Consider the following 27,134-nt stretch of genomic DNA (forward strand, 5'->3'; position numbering starts at 1 on the left):
AACTAATTCTGGGATGGGAGCTTTCAACACCTCCGCTGACTCCATGGCACTTTTCTGATAAAATGGTGGAAGGATTTCACTATCTGACTTTATCACGTAAATGTATCCCTATGCGCCTCAGGCACCAAACACCTTTTGCTGCTTTAAGGGCCACGAAATACAGGATTGCACTATAAAGCTTTATTAGAACAGGAATCCTTTGCCAGTACACAGAGTCTTTCGTATAGTAATGCACATATAATGCAATATAAGACTATTGTTTTATTGTCATTGCACATACATTGCGATCTAGTTTTCTCCAGCCAAGTTCAGTTATACGTGAATGGTAAGAATGAAATGTGGCCCTGTTACCGAGCACAGTGATTGGCATAAAAAGCAGATGGTTCTGATTAAGGTGCTGTTTGCAGATAAAGAAAGAAACAGTGTATTCAGTTGTCGCCACTGCTCTATCTTTAAAGCTCACAGTAAGGAGCTTTAAAGATCAATTTGTAGGAAACAAAGGTTTATTTATTTTTGCGCTGAATCAATTAGTAAGTGAAAGCTGCATCCCTACCTATTATCAAAGTGAGCTCATGTCTGTGACACGTCCAGTGGCGTCACTGTAGGTGAAGGGGATTGTTATCATAGCGGTGTATAGCCAGGTGACGGTGCAGTCCCTCTTAGGACCAGAGAGACGTCATGGCACTGATCAGTTTAACTGGATAAAACTGGGAGTTTGATACCCTTTTCTCAGAGAACAGCAAGTATTTTAACCTTTCCTAGGCCGATCACATGGCACGATCCGGAAACTGAAGTGGCGGACGGGACACCACTTCCGTTTCCATCGGGTGGCGCCTCCGTTGGAGCAGTCAGCCCCATCTGCCCCCAGAAAATGGTCCAGTGCCCACGATGGGCTTCGTCTGTGATAAGGGCTCTGTGATAAGGGCTCTGTGATAAGGGCACTGTGATAAGGACACTGTGATAAGGGCTCTGTGATAAGGGCTCTGTGATAAGGGCTCTGTGATAAGGGCACTGTGATAAGGGCACTGTGATAAGGGCACTGTGATAAGGGCACTGTGATAAGGGCTCTGTGATAAGGGCTCTGTGATAAGGGCTCTGTGATAAGGGCTCTGTGATAAGGGCTCTGTGATAAGGGCTCTGTGATAAGGGCTCTGTGATAAGGGCTCTGTGAAGAAGATTAACATGCTCAAAGCCTGAACAATTCTGAAATTATTATCAAAACCTGAGCAATGTCGCTTTTTTTCGTCCACGAAGGAAGTGATTATAAATCTTATTCACTCCACAGCAAAGTCGTCTATAGGTATCCACTCCCTGTCCAAAGACAGATCAGGATGGGGACAAGGATAAGGATGAGATCAGGACAGTAAAACCCACCAAGATAAACTTCCAAAAATAATTTTCAAACACTAATACGTGTCTGATTTCTTTTCCCCCAAAAGGGATTTAACCCAATGCGTACATCGCTGACCTTAGTTCAAACTGGTCCCATGTGGGATTGCCTTTACTTGCAGGATTATATCTGTGTTACCACCACACCCCTAACACCCTGCTCACCCCCACCCATTTAGCAGCTGTCTGGGTTAACAGTAGGTGTTGAATTAACTGATAAAGCCCTTTAGGCTGATAATGAGCCTACGCTGTATGTTCTATAGGGGACATCTCCCAGGGGAAAAGGAATATTATTGTTACCAATGTGCGTTTAACCTCTCCAATGCCAGAGGATCTTGTAATACATCGTTTTGACACCCCTGGCAGCAAAGGGTTTTACAAATGATCTGGTAGAAAGTATGTATTAAACTCACACAGAGAAAGAAATGTGGGCATCTGTGTTTAACAAGATACATGTCCAAGTCCATCATCCAAGATACACACACACACACACACACACACACACACACACAGCGCATTGTGGCACTGTATTAGTGTGTGGAGCAAATAATATAATGGAATATAAACATACAGTTCCGAAATGCAAACACTATACAGATGTCATCAGTTGTGCAGCTGTACGTTGAACACTGCTGATTAAACCCAGGTAATGCATTGCAGGGGACTCCGGGGCAAGGTTGGGTTTATGAGACAGCATCGAGAAAGCAGTGATCATGAAATCACAAGACAGATACGTTTCGGATTCGTTGCACACTAAAAACAGCCAGCTTGCTGTTTGTTTTAATGATGGCAATGTTTTTCTTCTAATCTGTAACCCCTTGGGTGCCCTACTGACATACAACAAAAGCTCTGAACGCAATGTGAGTGTAAGAAGAGCACTCTCCCCTTCCGTTCACATCACCGCAGTGCCCGAGGTCAGGAGTAATCACATGAACGTGACTCGCGGGCTGTGGCGTGACCTCGCCTACCATCCAGCACTGAAGGGATTAAGCAGATCTTCAAATGACTTGTGCATATTGTTCTAGTGTGTTGACTCATTTTCATGGTGCGATATGCATTACGGTGTCGAAAGCCATAGTAAAAAGTAGGATTTGACACACTTCTTATTGGGCTTGACAATACTAGTGACCTTGGCAGACTCCAGAAATGTTGGTCCTGCTATCTGTTTAACCTTATCCCCGCTGCTCAGTGAAACAGCACAGCCTACTATACCCACCCCCCCTCACCATACCCACTATATAAGCTTGAGTAAGGAGATTGCCTAATGGGTGAAAAGTTCAGACCCACATAGAACCAAAACAACCTTACTGCAGGTTCGGCTTCAAGCTAGAGATATCTTAAATCCCTATTAATTCAGTCAGTTTAATAAGTTTTAAGGACAACACGCGCATTGTCATGTTTCCATTTGAGGGCTTTGACGCTTCCATTTTTGTCTTCTCTACTTTCCATGCTTAGAGAGCCGAAGCTGGGAGTCTGCTCCCCATCAAGATCACACGGATGATGCAGCCATGAAGACCACAGAGAATGCAGGGGAACCCATCCCACTAAAACCCATCTTTTTTAACCCGGCCAAAGAAGTGGATGTGGCACAGCGGCTGCAGCTCGGCAAGGAAGAGGAACACAAAGAAAACAATGGAAGAGTAGGTCTTGTTATGCCGATATGTAAGAAAGGGAAGCAACATTATTTTGTGCTTTCTTGTGTCGCTCAGATGCACTCAAAGGCCATTGTAGGCTGTCATTACACGGAGAACTCTTTCTGTAGCAGGGTGTCCCAAGTCCAGTGCTCGATAGTAACCCCTAAACCAGGTTTTCATGGCAACACAGACCTAAGCAAATTAGAGTTAGGTTATTTGGTCAATGAAGTGTTATTTAGAGATATCTTGAGAACCTGGGCTTGCTGGTTTCTCTTGACGACCGAGTTGTAAACAGTAGAGAAGCACAGTCACAAAAGATTTGCCCATCGTCTGCCGCGATGGGGGGCTTCAAAAAGGGAGCCCACACAGCGTGAATCCTTCAGTGCCGCCACCGCCTTACTGGTAGTAAGTCTTACTACATCAGTATGAGATTATTTTTTTCAGTTTATATTCAGTGTTTTGATCTCTGTCGAGTAAAGTGATCAGTGGATCTTCTGGGATTTCTATTGTAGTTATTGTTTAAATTAGCCTTTTTAACACTACTTTTTAATAGCATTTCAACCAACGCATTAAGGTAAAGATGGAAATATATATTTTTCCACCGTAAAACGTTATTGTGTATGAGTATTTGTTCACCTCCTGAGGCAGTGAAATGTACTGGGGTTATATGACCCCAATAAAACGGTAATATGTGATCCTTTGACATGTGGTTTACATAGTTACATAGTAGATGATGTTGAAAAAAAGACGTACGTCCATCAAGTTCAACCTATGGTAAAGTTAGACGACAGATACTTTATCCTATATCCATACTTACAGTATATTGATCCAGAGGAAGGCAAACAAAACCCCCAGTGACATATCATCCAATGATACTGTATCTCATAAGAGGAAAAATAAATTCCTTCCTGACTCCAAGAATTGGCAATCAGGTTACTCCCTGGATCAACACCCCGTGTGTTGTGCCTAATTGACAAAAGAACTTCCAGGTAAATAATATCTCACACCTGTATACTGCATGGGGATAAAAAGAGATGTTTATTGGTTCCAGATTAGCTTCACCATATCAAAGTCGGCCCAGGACAAGATGAGACAGAAACAGCTGGAGATAGAACATTTACGTCAAGAGAGGAAGAGGAGCCGGCAGCAGTCCCAGGAGTGTAAGTACATTTAAAGGAAATGGGGGGATTTGTCCACCCAACAAAATATATATATATATATATATATATTTTTTTTTTACAGAAACTCTTTTTGACAGAGAAAATAGAACCAAAAAAGGCAAAATCCGCAGAGCATCAAATTGCCTCGGATGTGGATTTTGTATCCGTCCCGACTTTAGTCTATCATAATAACTAAATAGAGATGAATTCCCCAAATGACATATTGTTACTGTTGGGCAACGATTCACGGGTATGAAATGAACACGTGGCTTGGGTGTGGAGTATAAATCTGAAACAGGGAACATTATGCAGCTTATGAGAAAATAACAAAAATTGACCAACCACGAAAGAACGGCGAATGCCACAATCTTCTCACAGATCAAATTTTAACCCCATCGTCTTGCCAAAAGTTTTTCGATACTTCCAAGACTCCTGTTAAATGTTCCCTTGAGCCAAAAAATTAATGCACATGAAAAATTCATTTTTGGGCTTGGGAATGCCACAAACCCCCAATCCATTCCCAAACCAAAGTACTGCACTGTATCAGAAATCTAATCTATCTGTATCAAAACAAGGCACTTTGTTGTTGAGTTTTCCTCATTACAACGGTGTTTCTGCTTTTTACAGCGATCTTTATCTGCTTTAGCACTTTCGAGATGTGTTTTATCTATTTTTTTCATTATTTAGTAGTTTTCTTTGATTGCTGAGTAGGGAAATAAGACCAGAGATCTATTGCTGTTGGATGTGTGTTTCTATTTAAGAATTTGTTTTAAACATACATGTTTCCCTAGCGATATTACAAAGAAACTGTGTGGGTACAGACCCTGCAACGATTGCCTCCTTCAGTCTCAGTGGTGGGACTACAATGCCAGCGAGCCCCGATAAACACAGAGCGGGCGCCAATAACGCGCTGAACAAATGGATGAGCCGTCCTTCCCTACCCAGCATCCCCACCATAAACCAAGACTCTGCCAGCAGTGACCTGCGCCATTCTTCAGGTAGGAGTTATTTCACGTGACAGAAGGTGTTTTGTACATGTGGTCTTCCTACAGTTAGTCTATGATAGGTTAAAAATCATATGTGTGTGTGTATGTATATATATATATATATATATATATATATATATATCTATCCACCACACAATTTGTTGATGCTCCATGTGAGCTTAGTACTATACATGCAATCCAGCAGCGGAAATTGAACTTATCATATACAAGAAGAGAAGTGAACACCTCATTTTATCTCTCATCTAATACAAATAACACATAATGGGAAGAAGTGCTTCAGACATAAAAGTAACATTTAGGAAAAGGAGTCCCTGCTCCGAAAAGCTTACAGTCTAATTGGTAGGTAGGAAAAATGTACAGAGACAGTAGGAGGGCGTTCTGGTAAGTGCGTCTGCAGGGGCCCAAGGTTTATGAATGAGGTGTAAAGTATCAGCCACAGTGCTATTCATATGCTTTGGTAAGCCGGTGTGTTTTAAGGTTGGTGTTAAAGGAGGATAGAGAAGGTGCTAGTCGGGTATTGAGGGGAAAGGCATTCCAGAGGTGCGGGGCAGTCAGTGAGAAAGGTTTAAGGCGGGAGAGGGCTTTAGATACAAAGGGGGTAGAGAGAAGACATCCTTGAGCAGAAAGAGTCATATGAATTCTAAATCTTACAACACGTTCTCATTCATACATTTTAATATAATAAATAGATTTCAAAACAGCTTGGCAACCTAAGCTAATAAGGTGGCCACAGGTGAGGTCACCATATACCACCAAACTACCACAAGAGGCCATTCTGTGTGAAGCCATGTTTTGGATGGCTAAGATCTTCAACGACAATGGCTAGGTGAAAAATGACATAACAGACCTGCCTAAAATGTAACAAGCACAATTTGCGCGTGATATTAGCTGGACGCCTAAACTTCCAAAGGATCTATGTATCAGTCTCTTGGAAAATGCCTATGAAAAAGATGGTTAATTAGAGGTATTGACAATGAATAATACTCTGTATTGTTTATACGATACAATGTGAAAATGAAACAAATTGTGGCCCCCTCCTAATATCTGGGAAACCTTGTTCTCTCTATATTTTCTTTGCAGCTTATTCTTTGCCTGCAAACATGAAGGATTGCTCAGAGTGGGACACAGATTCAGAGAATGGAGGGGCCGGGATCGGTCCCTTGTCTCATCCAGAGCAAGGGTTGATTGAAGCCCTGAAGTGGCTCAATCACAAGGACTGGTGAGAGTGAAGCTTTGCTAATTTATGATATGAAGGGTGTATTCCTCCAGCAGCTCCACTGTTGCAGCATTTAATGCCTATGAAACCCAGAATGCAGAAGAACTAGACGTGTCTGTGGGATGCTCACAGTGTGCATAGACGAGATGCATATATTAGATGGGCATGCATTAAATGGATATCGTGTAATGACCGGTAGAAGTTACCTATGTTTCAGAGACGTCTGTGCATTAGGCCATATGTCCTAAGTCAGGGGTGACCAACGCCAGTCCTCAAGTTCCACCACCAGGTCAAGTTTCAATGATATTCCTGCATGAGCACAGGTGGCTCCATCAGAATGTATTGTCGCAAGAATATCCTTAAAACCTGATCTGTTTGATGGCCCTTGAGGACTGGAGTTGGCTATATATATATATATATATATATATATATATATATATATATATATATATATATATATATATATATATATATATAACAATTTAGTAGCTAAATCATATTTATTGTAACTTGTTTTTACAATGTATTTAAATTGGTAAAGATATATGATTTAGCACTTTCCTAGTAGAAGCTATAAAAACCGTGTATCATGACACAAAAACATGGAATCAAGAGGCTTAAAGGGGCTGCCTTATGTCAACATCCCAGGGCCATGTATTTGAGCTGTGTTTTATATCGCGTAGGGTTGCCAGGTGTCCAGTATTGAACTGGACTGTTCTGTATTTGGACACTTGGTTCAGTAAAAAATGAGACGTAATACTGGACATGTATGTGTATACCGGTATTACCTCTCTAGACATAGTGACCTGACCGGCTTGGGAGGGTGCGGGATTTCCCCGAACAGGAAGAGAGTAAGGTTGTTGCTAGGGGGCTGGGCAGGTTCTTTCATCCTGATTGGCTGCTGCTGGGTAATGGATGTGTCAGGAGCCTGGGGTTGGGGCCAAGGAGAGGAAAAAGCATAGGTGTGTGTGTGTGTGTGTGTTTGTGTGCACAGCATGTGGCACCTGTCTCCATTGTGTCCAGTATTTTTGGAGAAGCCGCCTGGTAACTCTATATATCGTGATTAGGTAACTGTAACTAAGTGTAAAAGCAAGATGGTATCTTGAGGATGGAAGCATTACTCATTGTGCCTTTGCCTTAAAGGGAGCAAAAGGAGAAAGCCCTGCTCAGTGTGAGGTGCCTGGCATCCTGTCACCCCGATGTCCTGCTCTCCAGACTTCATGATGTTTCCATAGCTGTTACCAGGGAGGTAAGACCTTCTCGTGGAGCTTCTTCACGTTCCTGTATGTATAGTGCCTCGAAAGGACTTCTAGTTTATGATGTTTGAGTCTTTTTCACAATGACAGTATATCTTAATGTTAAAGCAGCAACGTCACATCTTGTTTTCAATATATAGCTTTGTAGGTAGCACAATATGCAGCATCCATCTGAACCACAGTATTTCCACCCCCAGTCATATTCAGTCACATATTATCTTGGAGGACTCGCTGTGCTCAGGCCTTTGTCCTGTCTACCAAGAGGAGAATTTATAACGTTAGGTCATTATTAGCAGTTTAGTGTGAGACTCCTTTTTCAATACATTCCTGAGCCACTGTTTGAGCCACCTGTGCTGAAGCAGGGATATCCTTAAAACCTGACCTGTTGGTGGCCCTTGAGGACTGGAGTTGGCCACCCCTGCCTTAGTTGAAGTATGATTTTCAACCCGTAATCCTTTATGAAGAAGAGAGGGCCAACAAAAGTTCATAAGCTAAACTAGAAAATCCAATGGCTCAGCACCTGCTGGGCCTTGCAATAGGAACGAGGAGTCTTTATTCAGAGACACAGATCTATATAACTATAAAGGGGGGAAAAGGGGGCTGGGGGTTCGTGCTCAGCTGTGTACTGCTAACACGCCCCCCAACACGCCTCCCCGTCGCCTCTGCCCAGGCCACAAATTGCTGCAGCTGCAACGTGCGCTCACCATGGACCCAGCCTTAGAAAACCAGAACAGCTCTTAACATCTGTGCTGCCATAATGTATAAAGGGTTAACTAAACAGTGCTCGTCTCATGGTATGTCTTGTCAAAGTTCTTATTACATGGCACGTATGTAGAATTGGTTGACAGGTAATTAGATCAAAATGAGGATTGAGTGTTAGCAGGAGGGAGTCGGTTCTGAAAATGAGAAAAAAAAAATGCCTGTCACACTGACATGAAATGTTCTCAAAAAGTGTTTCTTTTTTCTGTTTCATGTTCACCCATCAAATGGGTGTCCCATTGCTCAATAATTAGTCAGGGCATCATTTTTTTTTTTTTTTAAATCCCCAAATTCTTTTATTAGATATCTCTATTGTGCTATGTTATAGGGAAAAAAACAAGGATAATAATGTCACAAAGCATAAAAGTACACACTGTATGTAAATGGGATACAACGGATTTCAGCTTGTAACTTGTGTAGATCAGACCGAATTTTTTCTATAATGTATAGACCAGGGGTGGCTAACTCCAGTCCTCATGGGCCACCGACGGGCCAGGTATTAGGGATATCCCTGCTTCAGCACAGATGACTCAGTCAGTGATCACTGATAGAGCCACCTGTGCTGAAGCAGGGATATCCTTAAGCCCTGATCTTTGGGTGGACCTTGCAGTCAGGAGTTGGCCACCCCTGGTTTAGATAGCCCCTAATGAACAATTGGAACAGCTGCTGTCTTCACCTTCAGGTCAGCAATCTGCGCTCCAAGGTGTCCCGTCATGCCATCAAGTCTCTTGGGGACCTATTTAAAGCTCTGAAGAAAAACATGGACCAAGAAGTGGAGGAGATTGCTCGGGTTCTGCTCCAAAAGATTGGAGACACCAATGATTTCATTCGGGAGGAATCAGATAAGTCCCTGGGGATAATGGTGGAGAACGTCAGCGCTTCCAAAGTCCTGTCAGCATTGATTGCAGGAGGTGTTAGGTATGTTTTCTTTCTTTTTATTTTATTTCTTTATAAAAATGTGTTGCCAGGGAGTAATACACTGAGAGTTACCTCTCGTTTTCTAGTATGTCCTGGGCACAGAGTTATAACAATACATGGTTACATTAAATGAACAGGGTTATACGGTCAATTCACAGACATTTCATGAACAGCCGTTAGTGATCAATGCACTCCAACACTGGATCCATGTAATTCAAATTATTAAATAATTCAGGAAGGTGTTGGGATTGGGGCTAGTGAGGTATATAGTGATGAGAAGTCCCCGGAAGGCCAAATGAAACCTGAAGATAAGGCTGGTGGTGATGACCCCTGTCATCCTCATTGGGATGGTCCCTGGACTCACAGCATACAGCAATGCAGAAATATAAAGTCAATGGTTCTCACATATACTGTATGCCCCAATCCTTGTGTCCTGATTTATCAAGGATAAAGTGTATATTTGATACACGAAACGCGTAGGAGGGTGTCTACCTCCGTTTTTTTATATGGACCAATAAAGGAATATTTTTATTCAGTATTTTAATGACCCACTCCATTGGCTGTGCGCCAGTTTTCTCTCTTTTCCACAGGCATTTCATGCACAGTTAGAGTTAGAAAATTGGGTACAGGGGATAAAAGGGCTGGTTAGTTTCTTATTGCAATAGAGCAGCTTTAACATCAGCGAACGGCAGCAAACAGCTCACACCCTTTAGCTGACCTTCGACTGCGCCAAAGGCTGTCCACCTCTGGGGCAAGGCAGATTTACTCTGATGGGGTTCAGATTGAACGCAGCAGTGGATTCAAAGTTCTTTGTCTTCCTGGCTCATTAATATTCCAGTGGGTGTAGTTGACGTTCCACATAATACAAGTAAATGTGAACCCTTAGCACTCTGGTTCTGTGCAGAGGGGAGCAGCTCTTGGGTATCCCCATCAGGCGTCCATCCGCCTTTGGGGTGATTCAGATGTACACTGAAGGAGTTCAGAGAGTTTATTGAGAGTCCACTTTTTGGTGTATTTGAATGGTCTTCTGTGGTGCAAAGCAGTATATTTTATGACCCCATGGGGCCAGTTGGATCATATTAATTCATGTTTGTAAGGTTCTGTCTTAGTAAGAAGAAGACATGCCAGGGATATGTTTAAAGCAGTAGTCCCCTCTACTCACTATAAAAAAAATCCTATCTTTTGATCATAGCAAAGTCCATTGGTAGCAACCCGACCCTTTTTTTTAAATTCTGTAGTTGACTTCTGGGGCGCACCCCTCCTGTTTTTTTGGGGGGGTGTGGGCGGTTGCAGAGGTCCCGCGCTCTCCCCCCAGCCATTTTAATTAAATGCCGGGGGACTGCGCGAGTCCTCTGCAACCTCTACTATTCAGCCGGCTTCAGGACGTGTGACTATAGCAACGTAGAGGTGTCATGTGTCGCCACGGTTGCCTTGGTAATGTGACGTCAAATGATGCCACGGGTCACGTGACGTCACATGACCCCACGGCGTCATTTGATACCGCGCGGGGTAAGGAGGGGGGCACACAATGGGGAGGAGGCAAGGCAGGGGGGCGCAGCAAAAAAAGGTTGTGCGCCCCTGTTCTAGAGCATTAGTGGACAAAAAGCACTTCACCTGTGGCCTCCAACACCTACCCACCCCTAGGAAAAGGTAGTAGAGATATTGCTGCCGCAGGTCGTAAATTCACTGTGCTCCCTCAGCTGCCTAATAACAGCGCGTGGATAAATACTGCCCCCTCCGCTGCCTAATAACAGCGCGCTGATAAATACTGTCCTCTCAGCTGCTTAATAACAGCATGCTGATAAATACTGCCCCCTCAGCTGCTTAATAACAGCGCGCTGATAAATACTGCCCCCTCATCTGCTTAATAACAGCGTGCTGATAAATACTGCCCCCTCAGCTGCTTAATAACGGCACACTGATAAATACTGCCCCCTCATCTGCTTAATAACAGCATGCTGTTAAATACTGCCCCCTCAGCTGCTTAATAACGGCGCGCTGATAAATACTGCCCCCTCAGCTGCTTAATAACACCGCGCTGATAAATACTGCCCCCTCATCTGCTTAATAACAGCGCGCTGATAAATACTGCCCCCTCAGCTGCTTAATAACGGTGCGCTGATAAATACTGCCCCCTCAGCTGCTTAATAACAGCGCGCTGATAAATACTGCCCCCTCAGCTGCTTAATAACAGCGCGCTGATAAATACTGCCCTCTCAGCTGCTTAATAACAGCACGCTGATAAATACTGCCCCCTCAGCTGCTTAATAACAGCGCGCTGATAAATACTGCCCCTCAGCTGCTTAATAACACAGCGCTGATAAATACTGCCCCCTCAGCTGCTTAATAACGGTGCGCTGATAAATACTGCCCCTCAGCTGCTTAATAACAGCGCGCTGATAAATACTGCCCCCTCAGCTGCTTAATAACAGCACGGTGATAATTACTGCCCCCTCAGCTGCTTAATAACAGCGCTGATAAATACTGCCCCCTCAGCTGCTTAATAACAGTGCGCTGATAAATACTGTCCCTCAGCTGCTTAATAACAGCACGCTGATAAATACTGCCCCCTCAGCTGCTTAATAACAGCACGCTGATAAATACTGCCCCCTCAGCTGCTTAATAACAGTGCGCTGATAAATACTGCCCCCTCAGCTGCTTAATAACAGCGCGCTGATAAATACTGCCCCCTCAGCTGCTTAATAACAGCGCGCTGATAAATACTGCCCCTCAGCTGCATAATAACAGCACGCTGATAAATACTGCCCCTCAGCTGGTTAATAACAGCGCACTGATAAATACTGCCCCCTCCGCTGCTTAATAACAGCACGCTGATAAATACTTCCCCCTCAGCTGCTTAATAACAGCGTGCTGATAAATACTGCCCCCTCAGCTGCTTAATAACAGCGCGCTGATAAATACTGCCCCCTCATCTGCTTAATAACAGCGCGCTGATAAATACTGCCCCCTCATCTGCTTAATAACAGCGCACTGATAAATACTGCCCCTCAGCTGCTTAATAACAGTGTGCTGATAAATACTGCCCCCTCAGCTGCTTAATAACAGCGCGCTGATAAATACTGCCCCCTCAGCTGCTTAATAACAGTGTGCTGATAAATACTGCCCCCTCAGCTGCTTAATAACAGTGTGCTGATAAATACTGCCCCTCAGCTGCTTAATAACAGCGCGCTGATAAATACTGCCCCCTCAGCTGCTTAATAACAGCACACTGATAAATACTGCCCCCTCAGCTGCTTAATAACAGCACGCTGATAAATACTGCCCCCTCAGCTTCTTAATAACAGCGCGCTGATAAATACTGCCCCCTCAGCTGCTTAATAACAGCGCGCTGATAAATACTGTCCCCTCAGCTGCTTAATAACAGCGTGCTGATAAATATTGCCCCCTCAGCTGCTTAATAACAGTGTGCTGATTAATACTGTCCCCTCAGCTGCTTAATAACGGTGCGCTGATTAATACTGCCCCCTCAGCTGCTTAATAACAGCGTGCTGATAAATACTGCCCCCTCAGCTGCTTAATAACGGTGCGCTGATTAATACTGTCCCCTCAGCTGCTTAATAACAGTGTGCTGATTAATACTGTCCCCTCAGCTGCTTAATAACAGTGTGCTGATTAATACTGTCCCCTCAGCTGCTTAATAACAGCGCACTGATAAATTCTGCCCCCTCATCTGCTTAATAACAGCGCGCTGATAAATACTGCCCCCTCAGCTACATAATAACAGCACACTGATAAATACTGCTCCCTCAGCTGCTTAACAGCACGCTGATAAATACTGCTCCCTCAGCTGCTTAATAACAGCACTTTGATAAATACTGCCCCCTCATCTGCTTAATAACAGCGCGCTGATAAATACTGTCCCTTCAGCTGCTTAATAACAGCATGCTGATAAATACTGCCCCCTCAGCTGCTTAATAACAGCGCACTGATAAATACTGTCCCCTCAGCTGCTTAATAACAGCACGCTGATAAATACTGCCCCCTCCGCTGCTTAATAACAGCACGCTGATAAATACTGCCCCCTCAGCTGCTTAATAACATCACGCTGATTAATACTGCCCCCTCAGCTGCTTAATAACAGCGCGCTGATAAATACTGTCCCCTCAGCTGCTTAATAACAGTGTGCTGATTAATACTGCCCCCTCAGCTGCTTAATAACAGCGCGCTGATAAACACTGCCCCTCAGCTGCTTAATAACAGCGCGCTGATAAATACTGCCCCTCAGCTGCTTAATAACAGCGTGCTGATAAATACTGCCCCCTCAGCTGCTAAATAACGGTGCGCTGATAAATACTGACCCCTCAGCTGCTTAATAACGGTGCGCTGATAAATACTGCCCCCTCAGCTGCTTAATAACGGTGCGCTGATAAATACTGCCCCTCAGCTGCTTAATAACAGCGCGCTGATAAATACTGCCCCCTCAGCTGCTTAATAACGGTGCGCTGATAAATACTGCCCCTCAGCTGCTTAATAATGGTGCGCTGATAAATACTGTCCCCTCAACTGCTTAATAACAGCGCACTGATAAATACTGCCCCCTCAGCTGCTTAATAACAGTACGCTGATAAATACTTCCCCCTCAGCTGCTTAATAACAGTGCGCTGATAAATACTAGCCCCCTCAGCTGCTTAATAACAGCGCGCTGGTAAATACTGCCCCCTCATCTGCTTAATAACAACGCGCTGATAAATACTGCCCCCTCAGCTGCTTAATAACAGCACGCTGATAAATACTGCCCCTCAGCTGCCTAATAACAGCACGCTGATAAATACTGCCCCTCAGCTGCTTAATAACTGCGCGCTGATAAATACTGCCCCCTCAGCTGCCTAATAACAGCACGCTGATAAATACTGCCCCCTCATCTGCTTAATAACAGCGCGCTGATAAATAATGCCCCCTCATCTGCTTAATAACAGCACGCTGATAAATACTGCCCCCTCAGCTGCCTAATAACAGCACGCTGATAAATACTGCCCCCTCATTTGCTTAATAACAGCACGCTGATAAATACTGCCCCCTCAGCTGCTTAATAACTGTGCACTGATAAATACTGCCCCTCAGCTGCCTAATAACAGCACGCTGATAAATACTGTCCCCTCAGCTGCTTCATAACAGCGCGCTGATAAATACTGCCCCTCAGCTGCTTAATAACTGTGCACTGATAAATACTGCCCCCTCAGCTGCTTAATAACACCGCGCTGATAAATACTGCCCCTCAGCTGCTTCATAACAGCGCGCTGATAAATACTGCCCCCTCATCAGCTTAATAACTGTGCACTGATAAATACTGCCCCTCAGCTGCCTAATAACAGCACGCTGATAAATACTGTCCCCTCAGCTGCTTCATAACAGCACGCTGATAAATACTTCCCCTCAGCTGCTTAATAACAGCACGCTGATAAATACTGCCCCCTCATCTCCTTAATAACATCGCGCTGATAAATACTGCCCCTCAGCTGCCTAATAACAGTGCGCTGATAAATACTGTCCCCTCAGCTGCTACATAACAGCGCGCTGAGAAATACTGCCCCCTCAGCTGCTTCATAACAGCACGCTGATAAATACTTCCCCTCAGCTGCTTAATAACAGCACGCTGATAAATACTGCCCCCTCATCTCCTTAATAACATCGCGCTGATAAATACTGCCCCTCAGCTGCCTAATAACAGTGCGCTGATAAATACTGTCCCCTCAGCTGCTTAATAACGGTGCGCTGATAAATACTGTCCCCTCAGCTGCTTAATAACAGCGCGCTGATAAATACTGCCCCCTCAGCTGCTTAATAACGGTGCGCTGATAAATACTGCCCCTCAGCTGCTTAATAATGGTGCGCTGATAAATACTGTCCCCTCAACTGCTTAATAACAGCGCACTGATAAATACTGCTCCCTCAGCTGCTTAATAACAGTACGCTGATAAATACTTCCCCCTCAGCTGCTTAATAACAGTGCGCTGATAAATACTAGCCCCCTCAGCTGCTTAATAACAGCGCGCTGGTAAATACTGCCCCCTCATCTGCTTAATAACAACGCGCTGATAAATACTGCCCCCTCAGCTGCTTAATAACAGCACGCTGATAAATACTGCCCCTCAGCTGCCTAATAACAGCACGCTGATAAATACTGCCCCTCAGCTGCTTAATAACTGCGCGCTGATAAATACTGCCCCCTCAGCTGCCTAATAACAGCACGCTGATAAATACTGCCCCCTCATCTGCTTAATAACAGCGCGCTGATAAATACTGCCCCCTCATCTGCTTAATAACAGCACGCTGATAAATACTGCCCCCTCAGCTGCCTAATAACAGCACGCTGATAAATACTGCCCCCTCATTTGCTTAATAACAGCACGCTGATAAATACTGCCCCCTCAGCTGCTTAATAACTGTGCACTGATAAATACTGCCCCTCAGCTGCCTAATAACAGCACGCTGATAAATACTGTCCCCTCAGCTGCTTCATAACAGCGCGCTGATAAATACTGCCCCTCAGCTGCTTAATAACTGTGCACTGATAAATACTGCCCCCTCAGCTGCTTAATAACACCGCGCTGATAAATACTGCCCCTCAGCTGCTTCATAACAGCGCGCTGATAAATACTGCCCCCTCATCAGCTTAATAACTGTGCACTGATAAATACTGCCCCTCAGCTGCCTAATAACAGCACGCTGATAAATACTGTCCCCTCAGCTGCTTCATAACAGCACGCTGATAAATACTTCCCCTCAGCTGCTTAATAACAGCACGCTGATAAATACTACCCCCTCATCTGCTTAATAACAGCGCGCTGATAAATACTGTCCCCTCAGCTGCTTAATAACAGCATGCTGATAAATACTGCCCCCTCAGCTGCTTAATAACAGCACGCTGATAAATACTGCCCCCTCCGCTGCTTAATAACAGCACGCTGATAAATACTGCCCCCTCAGCTGCTTAATAACAGCACGCTGATTAATACTGCCCCCTCAGCTGCTTAATAACAGCACGCTGATTAATACTGCCCCCTCAGCTGCTTAATAACAGCGCGCTGATAAATACTGTCCCCTCAGCTGCTTCATAACAGTGTGCTGATTAATACTGCCCCCTCAGCTGCTTAATAACAGCGCGCTGATAAACACTGCCCCTCAGCTGCTTAATAACAGCGCGCTGATAAATACTGCCCCTCAGCTGCTTAATAACAGCGCGCTGATAAATACTGCCCCTCAGCTGCTTAATAACAGCGTGCTGATAAATACTGCCCCCTCAGCTGCTAAATAACGGTGCGCTGATAAATACTGACCCCTCAGCTGCTTAATAACGGTGCGCTGATAAATACTGCCCCCTCAGCTGCTTAATAACGGTGCGCTGATAAATACTGCCCCTCAGCTGCTTAATAACGGTGCGCTGATAAATACTGTCCCCTCAGCTGCTTAATAACAGCGCGCTGATAAATACTGCCCCCTCAGCTGCTTAATAACGGTGCGCTGATAAATACTGCCCCTCAGCTGCTTAATAATTGTGCGCTGATAAATACTGTCCCCTCAACTGCTTAATAACAGCGCACTGATAAATACTGCCCCCTCAGCTGCTTAATAACAGTACGCTGATAAATACTTCCCCCTCAGCTGCTTAATAACAGTGCGCTGATAAATACTAGCCCCCTCAGCTGCTTAATAACAGCGCGCTGGTAAATACTGCCCCCTCATCTGCTTAATAACAACGCGCTGATAAATACTGCCCCCTCAGCTGCTTAATAACAGCACGCTGATAAATACTGCCCCTCAGCTGCCTAATAACAGCACGCTGATAAATACTGCCCCTCAGCTGCTTAATAACTGCGCGCTGATAAATACTGCCCCCTCAGCTGCCTAATAACAGCACGCTGATAAATACTGCCCCCTCATCTGCTTAATAACAGCGCGCTGATAAATAATGCCCCCTCAACTGCTTAATAACAGCACGCTGATAAATACTGCCCCCTCAGCTGCCTAATAACAGCACGCTGATAAATACTGCCCCCTCATTTGCTTAATAACAGCACGCTGATAAATACTGCCCCCTCAGCTGCTTAATAACTGTGCACTGATAAATACTGCCCCTCAGCTGCCTAATAACAGCACGCTGATAAATACTGTCCCCTCAGCTGCTTCATAACAGCGCGCTGATAAATACTGCCCCTCAGCTGCTTAATAACTGTGCACTGATAAATACTGCCCCCTCAGCTGCTTAATAACACCGCGCTGATAAATACTGCCCCTCAGCTGCTTCATAACAGCGCGCTGATAAATACTGCCCCCTCATCAGCTTAATAACTGTGCACTGATAAATACTGCCCCTCAGCTGCCTAATAACAGCACGCTGATAAATACTGTCCCCTCAGCTGCTTCATAACAGCACGCTGATAAATACTTCCCCTCAGCTGCTTAATAACAGCACGCTGATAAATACTGCCCCCTCATCTCCTTAATAACATCGCGCTGATAAATACTGCCCCTCAGCTGCCTAATAACAGTGCGCTGATAAATACTGCCCCCTCAGCTGCTTCATAACAGCACGCTGATAAATACTTCCCCTCAGCTGCTTAATAACAGCACGCTGATAAATACTGCCCCCTCATCTCCTTAATAACATCGCGCTGATAAATACTGCCCCTCAGCTGCCTAATAACAGTGCGCTGATAAATACTGTCCCCTCAGCTGCTTAATAACGGTGCGCTGATAAATACTGTCCCCTCAGCTGCTTAATAACAGCGCGCTGATAAATACTGCCCCCTCAGCTGCTTAATAACGGTGCGCTGATAAATACTGCCCCTCAGCTGCTTAATAATGGTGCGCTGATAAATACTGTCCCCTCAACTGCTTAATAACAGCGCACTGATAAATACTGCTCCCTCAGCTGCTTAATAACAGTACGCTGATAAATACTTCCCCCTCAGCTGCTTAATAACAGTGCGCTGATAAATACTAGCCCCCTCAGCTGCTTAATAACAGCGCGCTGGTAAATACTGCCCCCTCATCTGCTTAATAACAACGCGCTGATAAATACTGCCCCCTCAGCTGCTTAATAACAGCACGCTGATAAATACTGCCCCTCAGCTGCCTAATAACAGCACGCTGATAAATACTGCCCCTCAGCTGCTTAATAACTGCGCGCTGATAAATACTGCCCCCTCAGCTGCCTAATAACAGCACGCTGATAAATACTGCCCCCTCATCTGCTTAATAACAGCACGCTGATAAATACTGCCCCCTCAGCTGCCTAATAACAGCACGCTGATAAATACTGCCCCCTCATTTGCTTAATAACAGCACGCTGATAAATACTGCCCCCTCAGCTGCTTAATAACTGTGCACTGATAAATACTGCCCCTCAGCTGCCTAATAACAGCACGCTGATAAATACTGTCCCCTCAGCTGCTTCATAACAGCGCGCTGATAAATACTGCCCCTCAGCTGCTTAATAACTGTGCACTGATAAATACTGCCCCCTCTGCTGCTTAATAACACCGCGCTGATAAATACTGCCCCTCAGCTGCTTCATAACAGCGCGCTGATAAATACTGCCCCCTCATCAGCTTAATAACTGTGCACTGATAAATACTGCCCCTCAGCTGCCTAATAACAGCACGCTGATAAATACTGTCCCCTCAGCTGCTTCATAACAGCACGCTGATAAATACTTCCCCTCAGCTGCTTAATAACAGCACGCTGATAAATACTGCCCCCTCATCTCCTTAATAACATCGCGCTGATAAATACTGCCCCTCAGCTGCCTAATAACAGTGCGCTGATAAATACTGTCCCCTCAGCTGCTTAATAACAGCGCGCTGATAAATACTGCACCCTCAGCTGCTTAATAACTGTGCACTGATAAATACTGCCCCCTCAGCTGCTTAATAACAGCACGCTGATAAATACAGTCCCTTCAGCTGCTTCATAACAGCACGCTGATAAATACTGCCCCCTCATCTGCTTAATAACTGTGCACTGATAAATACTGCCCCCTCAGCTGCTTAATAACAGCGCGCTGATAAATACTGCCCCTCAGCTGCTTACTAACAGCGCATTGATAAATACTGCCCCTCAGCTGCTTACTAACAGCGCATTGATAAATACTGCCCCCTCAGCTGCTTCATAACAGCGCGCTGATAAATACTGCCCCCTCAGCTGCTTAATAACAGCGCGCTGATAAATACTGCCCCTCAGCTGCTTAATAACAGTGCGCTGATAAATACTGCCCCTCAGCTGCTTAATAACAGCACGCTGATAAATACTGCCCCCTCAGCTGCTTAATAACAGCGTGCTGATAAATACTGCCCCTCAGCTGCTTAATAACAGTGTGCTGATAAATACTGACCCCTCAGCTGCTTAATAACAGCACGCTGATAAATACTGCCCCCTCAGCTGCTTAATAATAGCGTGCTGATAAATACTGCCCCCTCAGCTGCTTAATAACAGTGCGCTGATAAATACTGCCCCCTCAGCTGCTTAATAACAGCGCGCTGATAAATACAGCCCCCTCAGCTGCTTAATAACAGCACGCTGATAAATACTGCCCCCTCAGCTGCATAATAACAGTGCGCTGATAAATACTGCCCCCTCAGCTGCTTAATAACAGTGCGCTGATAAATACTGCCCCCTCAGCTGCTTAATAACAGCGCGCTGATAAATACTGTCCCCTCAGCTGCTTAATAACAGTGTGCTAATAAATACTTCCCCTCAGCTGCTTAATAACAGCGCACTGATAAATACTGCCCCCTCAGCTGCTTAATAACACCGCGCTGATAAATACTGCCCCCTCAGCTGCTTAATAACCGCGTGCTGATAAATACTGCCCACTCAGCTGCTTAATAACAGCGCGCTGATAAATACTGCCCCGTCAGCTGCTTAATAACCGCGTGCTGATAAATACTGCCCCTCAACTGCTTAATAACAGCGCGCTGATAAATACTGCCCCCTCAGCTGCTTAATAACAGCGCGCTGCTAAATACTGTCCCCTCAGCTGCTTAATAACAGCGCGCTGATAAATACTGCCCCCTCCGCTGCTTAATAACAGTGTGCTGATAAATACTGCTCCCTCAGCTGCTTAATAACAGCACGCTGATAAATACTGCCCCCTCAGCTGCTTAATAACAGTGTGCTGATAAATACTGCCCACAGCTGCTTAATAACAGTGCGCTGATAAATACTGCCACTCAGCTGCTTAATAACGGTGCGCTGATAAATACTGCCCCCTCAGCTGCTTAATAACAGCGCGCTGATAAATACTGCCCCCTCAGCTGCTTAATAACAGTGTGCTGATAAATACTGCCCCCTCAGCTGCTTAATAACAGTGTGCTGATAAATACTGCCCCTCAGCTGCTTAATAACAGCGCGCTGATAAATACTGCCCCCTCAGCTGCTTAATAACAGCACACTGATAAATACTGCCCCCTCAGCTGCTTAATAACAGCACGCTGATAAATACTGCCCCCTCAGCTTCTTAATAACAGCGCGCTGATAAATACTGCCCCCTCAGCTGCTTAATAACAGCGCGCTGATAAATACTGTCCCCTCAGCTGCTTAATAACAGCGTGCTGATAAATATTGCCCCCTCAGCTGCTTAATAACAGTGTGCTGATTAATACTGTCCCCTCAGCTGCTTAATAACGGTGCGCTGATTAATACTGCCCCCTCAGCTGCTTAATAACAGCGTGCTGATAAATACTGCCCCCTCAGCTGCTTAATAACGGTGCGCTGATTAATACTGTCCCCTCAGCTGCTTAATAACAGTGTGCTGATTAATACTGTCCCCTCAGCTGCTTAATAACAGTGTGCTGATTAATACTGTCCCCTCAGCTGCTTAATAACAGCGCACTGATAAATACTGCCCCTCAGCTGCTTAATAACAGCGCGCTGATAAATACTGCCCCCTCAGCTGCTTAATAACAGCGCGCTGATAAATTCTGCCCCCTCATCTGCTTAATAACAGCGCGCTGATAAATACTGCCCCCTCAGCTACATAATAACAGCACACTGATAAATACTGCTCCCTCAGCTGCTTAACAGCACGCTGATAAATACTGCTCCCTCAGCTGCTTAATAACAGCACGCTGATAAATACTGCCCCCTCATCTGCTTAATAACAGCGCGCTGATAAATACTGTCCCCTCAGCTGCTTAATAACAGCGCACTGATAAATACTGTCCCCTCAGCTGCTTAATAACAGCACGCTGATAAATACTGCCCCCTCCGCTGCTTAATAACAGCACGCTGATAAATACTGCCCCCTCAGCTGCTTAATAACAGCACGCTGATTAATACTGCCCCCTCAGCTGCTTAATAACAGCGCGCTGATAAATACTGTCCCCTCAGCTGCTTAATAACAGTGTGCTGATAAACACTGCCCCTCAGCTGCTTAATAACAGCGCGCTGATAAATACTGCCCCTCAGCTGCTTAATAACAGCGTGCTGATAAATACTGCCCCCTTAGCTGCTTAATAACAGCGCGCTGATAAATACTGCTCCCTCAGCTGCATAATAACAGCACGCTGATAAATACTGCCCCCTCATCTGCTTAATAACAGCGCGCTGATAAATACTGCCCCCTCAGCTGCTTAATAACAGCACGCTGATAAATACTGCCCCTTCAGCTGCTTAATAACAGCGCGCTGATAAATACTGCCCCTTCAGCTGCTTAATAAGCGTGCGCTGATAAATACTGCACCTTCAGCTGCTTAATAACAGCGTGCTGATAAATACTGCCCCCTCAGCTGCTAAATAACGGTGCGCTGATAAATACTGACCCCTCAGCTGCTTAATAACGGTGCGCTGATAAATACTGCCCCCTCAGCTGCTTAATAACGGTGCGCTGATAAATACTGCCCCTCAGCTGCTTAATAACGGTGCGCTGATAAATACTGTCCCCTCAGCTGCTTAATAACAGCGCGCTGATAAATACTGCCCCCTCAGCTGCTTAATAACGGTGCGCTGATAAATACTGCCCCTCAGCTGCTTAATAATGGTGCGCTGATAAATACTGTCCCCTCAACTGCTTAATAACAGCGCACTGATAAATACTGCCCCCTCAGCTGCTTAATAACAGTACGCTGATAAATACTTCCCCCTCAGCTGCTTAATAACAACGCGCTGATAAATACTGCCCCCTCAGCTGCTTAATAATGGTGCGCTGATAAATACTGCCCCCTCAGCTGCTTAATAACAGTGCGCTGATAAATACTAGCCCCCTCAGCTGCTTAATAACAGCGCGCTGGTAAATACTGCCCCCTCATCTGCTTAATAACAACGCGCTGATAAATACTGCCCCCTCAGCTGCTTAATAACAGCACGCTGATAAATACTGCCCCTCAGCTGCCTAATAACAGCACGCTGATAAATACTGCCCCTCAGCTGCTTAATAACTGCGCGCTGATAAATACTGCCCCTCAGCTGCCTAATAACAGCACGCTGATAAATACTGCCCCCTCATCTGCTTAATAACAGCGCGCTGATAAATAATGCCCCCTCATCTGCTTAATAACAGCACGCTGATAAATACTGCCCCCTCAGCTGCCTAATAACAGCACGCTGATAAATACTGCCCCCTCATTTGCTTAATAACAGCACGCTGATAAATACTGCCCCCTCAGCTGCTTAATAACTGTGCACTGATAAATACTGCCCCTCAGCTGCCTAATAACAGCACGCTGATAAATACTGTCCCCTCAGCTGCTTCATAACAGCGCGCTGATAAATACTGCCCCTCAGCTGCTTAATAACTGTGCACTGATAAATACTGCCCCCTCAGCTGCTTAATAACACCGCGCTGATAAATACTGCCCCTCAGCTGCTTCATAACAGCGCGCTGATAAATACTGCCCCCTCATCAGCTTAATAACTGTGCACTGATAAATACTGCCCCTCAGCTGCCTAATAACAGCACGCTGATAAATACTTCCCCTCAGCTGCTTAATAACAGCACGCTGATAAATACTGCCCCCTCATCTCCTTAATAACATCGCGCTGATAAATACTGCCCCTCAGCTGCCTAATAACAGTGCGCTGATAAATACTGTCCCCTCAGCTGCTTCATAACAGCGCGCTGAGAAATACTGCCCCCTCAGCTGCTTCATAACAGCACGCTGATAAATACTTCCCCTCAGCTGCTTAATAACAGCACGCTGATAAATACTGCCCCCTCATCTCCTTAATAACATCGCGCTGATAAATACTGCCCCTCAGCTGCCTAATAACAGTGCGCTGATAAATACTGTCCCCTCAGCTGCTTAATAACGGTGCGCTGATAAATACTGTCCCCTCAGCTGCTTAATAACAGCGCGCTGATAAATACTGCCCCCTCAGCTGCTTAATAACGGTGCGCTGATAAATACTGCCCCTCAGCTGCTTAATAATGGTGCGCTGATAAATACTGTCCCCTCAACTGCTTAATAACAGCGCACTGATAAATACTGCTCCCTCAGCTGCTTAATAACAGTACGCTGATAAATACTTCCCCCTCAGCTGCTTAATAACAGTGCGCTGATAAATACTAGCCCCCTCAGCTGCTTAATAACAGAGCGCTGGTAAATACTGCCCCCTCATCTGCTTAATAACAACGCGGTGATAAATACTGCCCCCTCAGCTGCTTAATAACAGCACGCTGATAAATACTGCCCCTCAGCTGCCTAATAACAGCACGCTGATAAATACTGCCCCTCAGCTGCTTAATAACTGCGCGCTGATAAATACTGCCCCCTCAGCTGCCTAATAACAGCACGCTGATAAATACTGCCCCCTCATCTGCTTAATAACAGCGCGCTGATAAATACTGCCCCCTCATCTGCTTAATAACAGCACGCTGATAAATACTGCCCCCTCAGCTGCCTAATAACAGCACGCTGATAAATACTGCCCCCTCATTTGCTTAATAACAGCACGCTGATAAATACTGCCCCCTCAGCTGCTTAATAACTGTGCACTGATAAATACTGCCCCTCAGCTGCCTAATAACAGCACGCTGATAAATACTGTCCCCTCAGCTGCTTCATAACAGCGCGCTGATAAATACTGCCCCTCAGCTGCTTAATAACTGTGCACTGATAAATACTGCCCCCTCAGCTGCTTAATAACACCGCGCTGATAAATACTGCCCCTCAGCTGCTTCATAACAGCGCGCTGATAAATACTGCCCCCTCATCAGCTTAATAACGGTGCACTGATAAATACTGCCCCTCAGCTGCCTAATAACAGCACGCTGATAAATACTGTCCCCTCAGCTGCTTCATAACAGCACGCTGATAAATACTTCCCCTCAGCTGCTTAATAACAGCACGCTGATAAATACTGCCCCCTCATCTCCTTAATAACATCGCGCTGATAAATACTGCCCCTCAGCTGCCTAATAACAGTGCGCTGATAAATACTGTCCCCTCAGCTGCTTCATAACAGCGCGCTGAGAAATACTGCCCCCTCAGCTGCCTAATAACAGCACGCTGATAAATACTGTCCCCTCATCTGCTTAATAACAGCGCGCTGATAAATACTGCACCCTCAGCTGCTTAATAACTGTGCACTGATAAATACTGCCCCCTCAGCTGCTTAATAACAGCACGCTGATAAATACAGTCCCCTCAGCTGCTTCATAACAGCACGCTGATAAATACTGCCCCCTCATCTGCTTAATAACTGTGCACTGATAAATACTGCCCCCTCAGCTGCTTAATAACAGCGCGCTGATAAATACTGCCCCTCAGCTGCTTACTAACAGCGCATTGATAAATACTGCCCCTCAGCTGCTTACTAACAGCGCATTGATAAATACTGCCCCCTCAGCTGCTTCATAACAGCGCGCTGATAAATACTGCCCCCTCAGCTGCTTAATAACAGCGCGCTGATAAATACTGCCCCTCAGCTGCTTAATAACAGCGCGCTGATAAATACTGCCCCTCAGCTGCTTAATAACAGCACGCTGATAAATACTGCCCCCTCAGCTGCTTAATAACAGTGTGCTGATAAATACTGACCCCTCAGCTGCATAATAACAGTGCGCTGATAAATACTGCCCCCTCAGCTGCTTAATAACAGTGCGCTGATAAATACTGCCCCCTCAGCTGCTTAATAACAGCGCGCTGATAAATACTGTCCCCTCAGCTGCTTAATAACAGTGTGCTAATAAATACTTCCCCTCAGCTGCTTAATAACAGCGCACTGATAAATACTGCCCCCTCAGCTGCTTAATAACACCGCGCTGATAAATACTGCCCCCTCAGCTGCTTAATAACCGCGTGCTGATAAATACTGCCCACTCAGCTGCTTAATAACAGCGCGCTGATAAATACTGCCCCGTCAGCTGCTTAATAACCGCGTGCTGATAAATACTGCCCCTCAACTGCTTAATAACAGCGCGCTGATAAATACTGCCCCCTCAGCTGCTTAATAACAGCGCGCTGATAAATACTGTCCCCTCAGCTGCTTAATAACAGCGCGCTGATAAATACTGCCCCCTCCGCTGCTTAATAACAGTGTGCTGATAAATACTGCTCCCTCAGCTGCTTAATAACAGCACGCTGATAAATACTGCCCCCTCAGCTCCTTAATAACAGCTCGCTGATAAATACTGCCCCCTCAGCTGCTTAATAACAGCGTGCTGATAAATACTGCCCCCTTCACTGCTTAATAACAGCGCACTGATAAATACTGCCCCCTCAGCTGCTTAATAACAGCGCGCTGATAAATACTGCCCCTCAGCTGCTTAACAACACCGCGCTGATAAAAACTGCACCTCAGCTGCTTAATAACACCGCGCTGATAAATACTGCCCCCTCAGCTGCTTAATAACAGAACGCTGATAAATACTGCCCCCTCAGCTGCTTAATAACAGCGCGCTGATAAATACTGCCCCCTCAGCTGCTTAATAACACCGCGCTGATAAATACTGCCCCCTCAGCTGCTTAATAACAGTACGCTGATAAATACTTCCCCTCAGCTGCTTAATAACACCGCGCTGATAAATACTTCCCCTCAGCTGCTTAATAACAGTACGCTGATAAATACTGCCCCTCAGCTGCTTAATAACAGCGCGCTGATAAATACTGCCCCTCAGCTGCTTAATAACAGCACGCTGATAAATACTGCCCCCCTCAGCTGCTTAATAACAGCGTGCTGATAAATACTGCCCCTCAGCTGCTTAATAACAGTGTGCTGATAAATACTGCCCCTCAGCTGCTTAATAACGGCACGCTGATAAATACTGTCCCCTCAGCTGCTTAATAACACCGCGCTGATAAATACAGCCCCCTCAGCTGCTTAATAACGGCGCACTGATAAATACTGCCCCCTCAGCTGCTTAATAACAGCGTGCTGATAAATACTGCCCCCTCAGCTGCTTAATAACAGCGCGCTGATAAATACTGTCCCCTCAGCTGCTTAATAACACCGCGCTGATAAATACAGCCCCCTCAGCTGCTTAATAACGGCGCACTGATAAATACTGCCCCCTCAGCTGCTTAATAACAGCGTGCTGATAAATACTGCCCCCTCAGCTGCTTAATAACAGTGCGCTGATAAATACTGCCCCCGCAGCTGCTTAATAACAGCGCGCTGATAAATACAGCCCCCTCAGCTGCTTAATAACAGCACGCTGATAAATACTGCCCCCTCAGCTGCATAATAACAGTGCGCTGATAAATACTGCCCCCTCAGCTGCTTAATAACAGTGCGCTGATAAATACTGCCCCCTCAGCTGCTTAATAACAGCGCGCTGATAAATACTGTCCCCTCAGCTGCTTAATAACAGTGTGCTGATAAATACTTACCCTCAG

At 45.4% G+C, this 27,134-nt stretch overlaps 1 protein-coding gene across 7 annotated transcripts in view; it reads left to right on the forward strand.

The window, feature by feature from the left end:
• The window catches only part of TOGARAM2 (TOG array regulator of axonemal microtubules 2), a 124,109-nt gene that overhangs the window by 69,207 nt on the left and 27,768 nt on the right, over positions 1 to 27,134 (forward strand). For 6 of the 7 annotated variants that reach the window (XR_012800858.1, XR_012800859.1, XM_075595423.1 and 3 more), the window contains exons 8-13: positions 2,845 to 3,029; positions 4,075 to 4,183; positions 4,975 to 5,181; positions 6,271 to 6,409; positions 7,550 to 7,655; positions 9,104 to 9,339. Coding sequence is in view for 5 of the 7 variants with exons in the window: in XM_075595423.1 (XP_075451538.1) it covers positions 2,845 to 3,029; positions 4,075 to 4,183; positions 4,975 to 5,181; positions 6,271 to 6,409; positions 7,550 to 7,655; positions 9,104 to 9,339 (982 nt within the window). In the remaining 2 variants the exon portion in view is untranslated. The remainder of the gene's footprint in view (positions 1 to 2,844; positions 3,030 to 4,074; positions 4,184 to 4,974; positions 5,182 to 6,270; positions 6,410 to 7,549; positions 7,656 to 9,103; positions 9,340 to 27,134) is intronic. The other variant, XM_075595425.1, reaches the window with a different exon arrangement.

The sequence above is a fragment of the Ascaphus truei genome, chromosome 4 (genome assembly GCF_040206685.1).
Source record: "Ascaphus truei isolate aAscTru1 chromosome 4, aAscTru1.hap1, whole genome shotgun sequence".
NCBI lineage: Eukaryota > Metazoa > Chordata > Amphibia > Anura > Ascaphidae > Ascaphus > Ascaphus truei.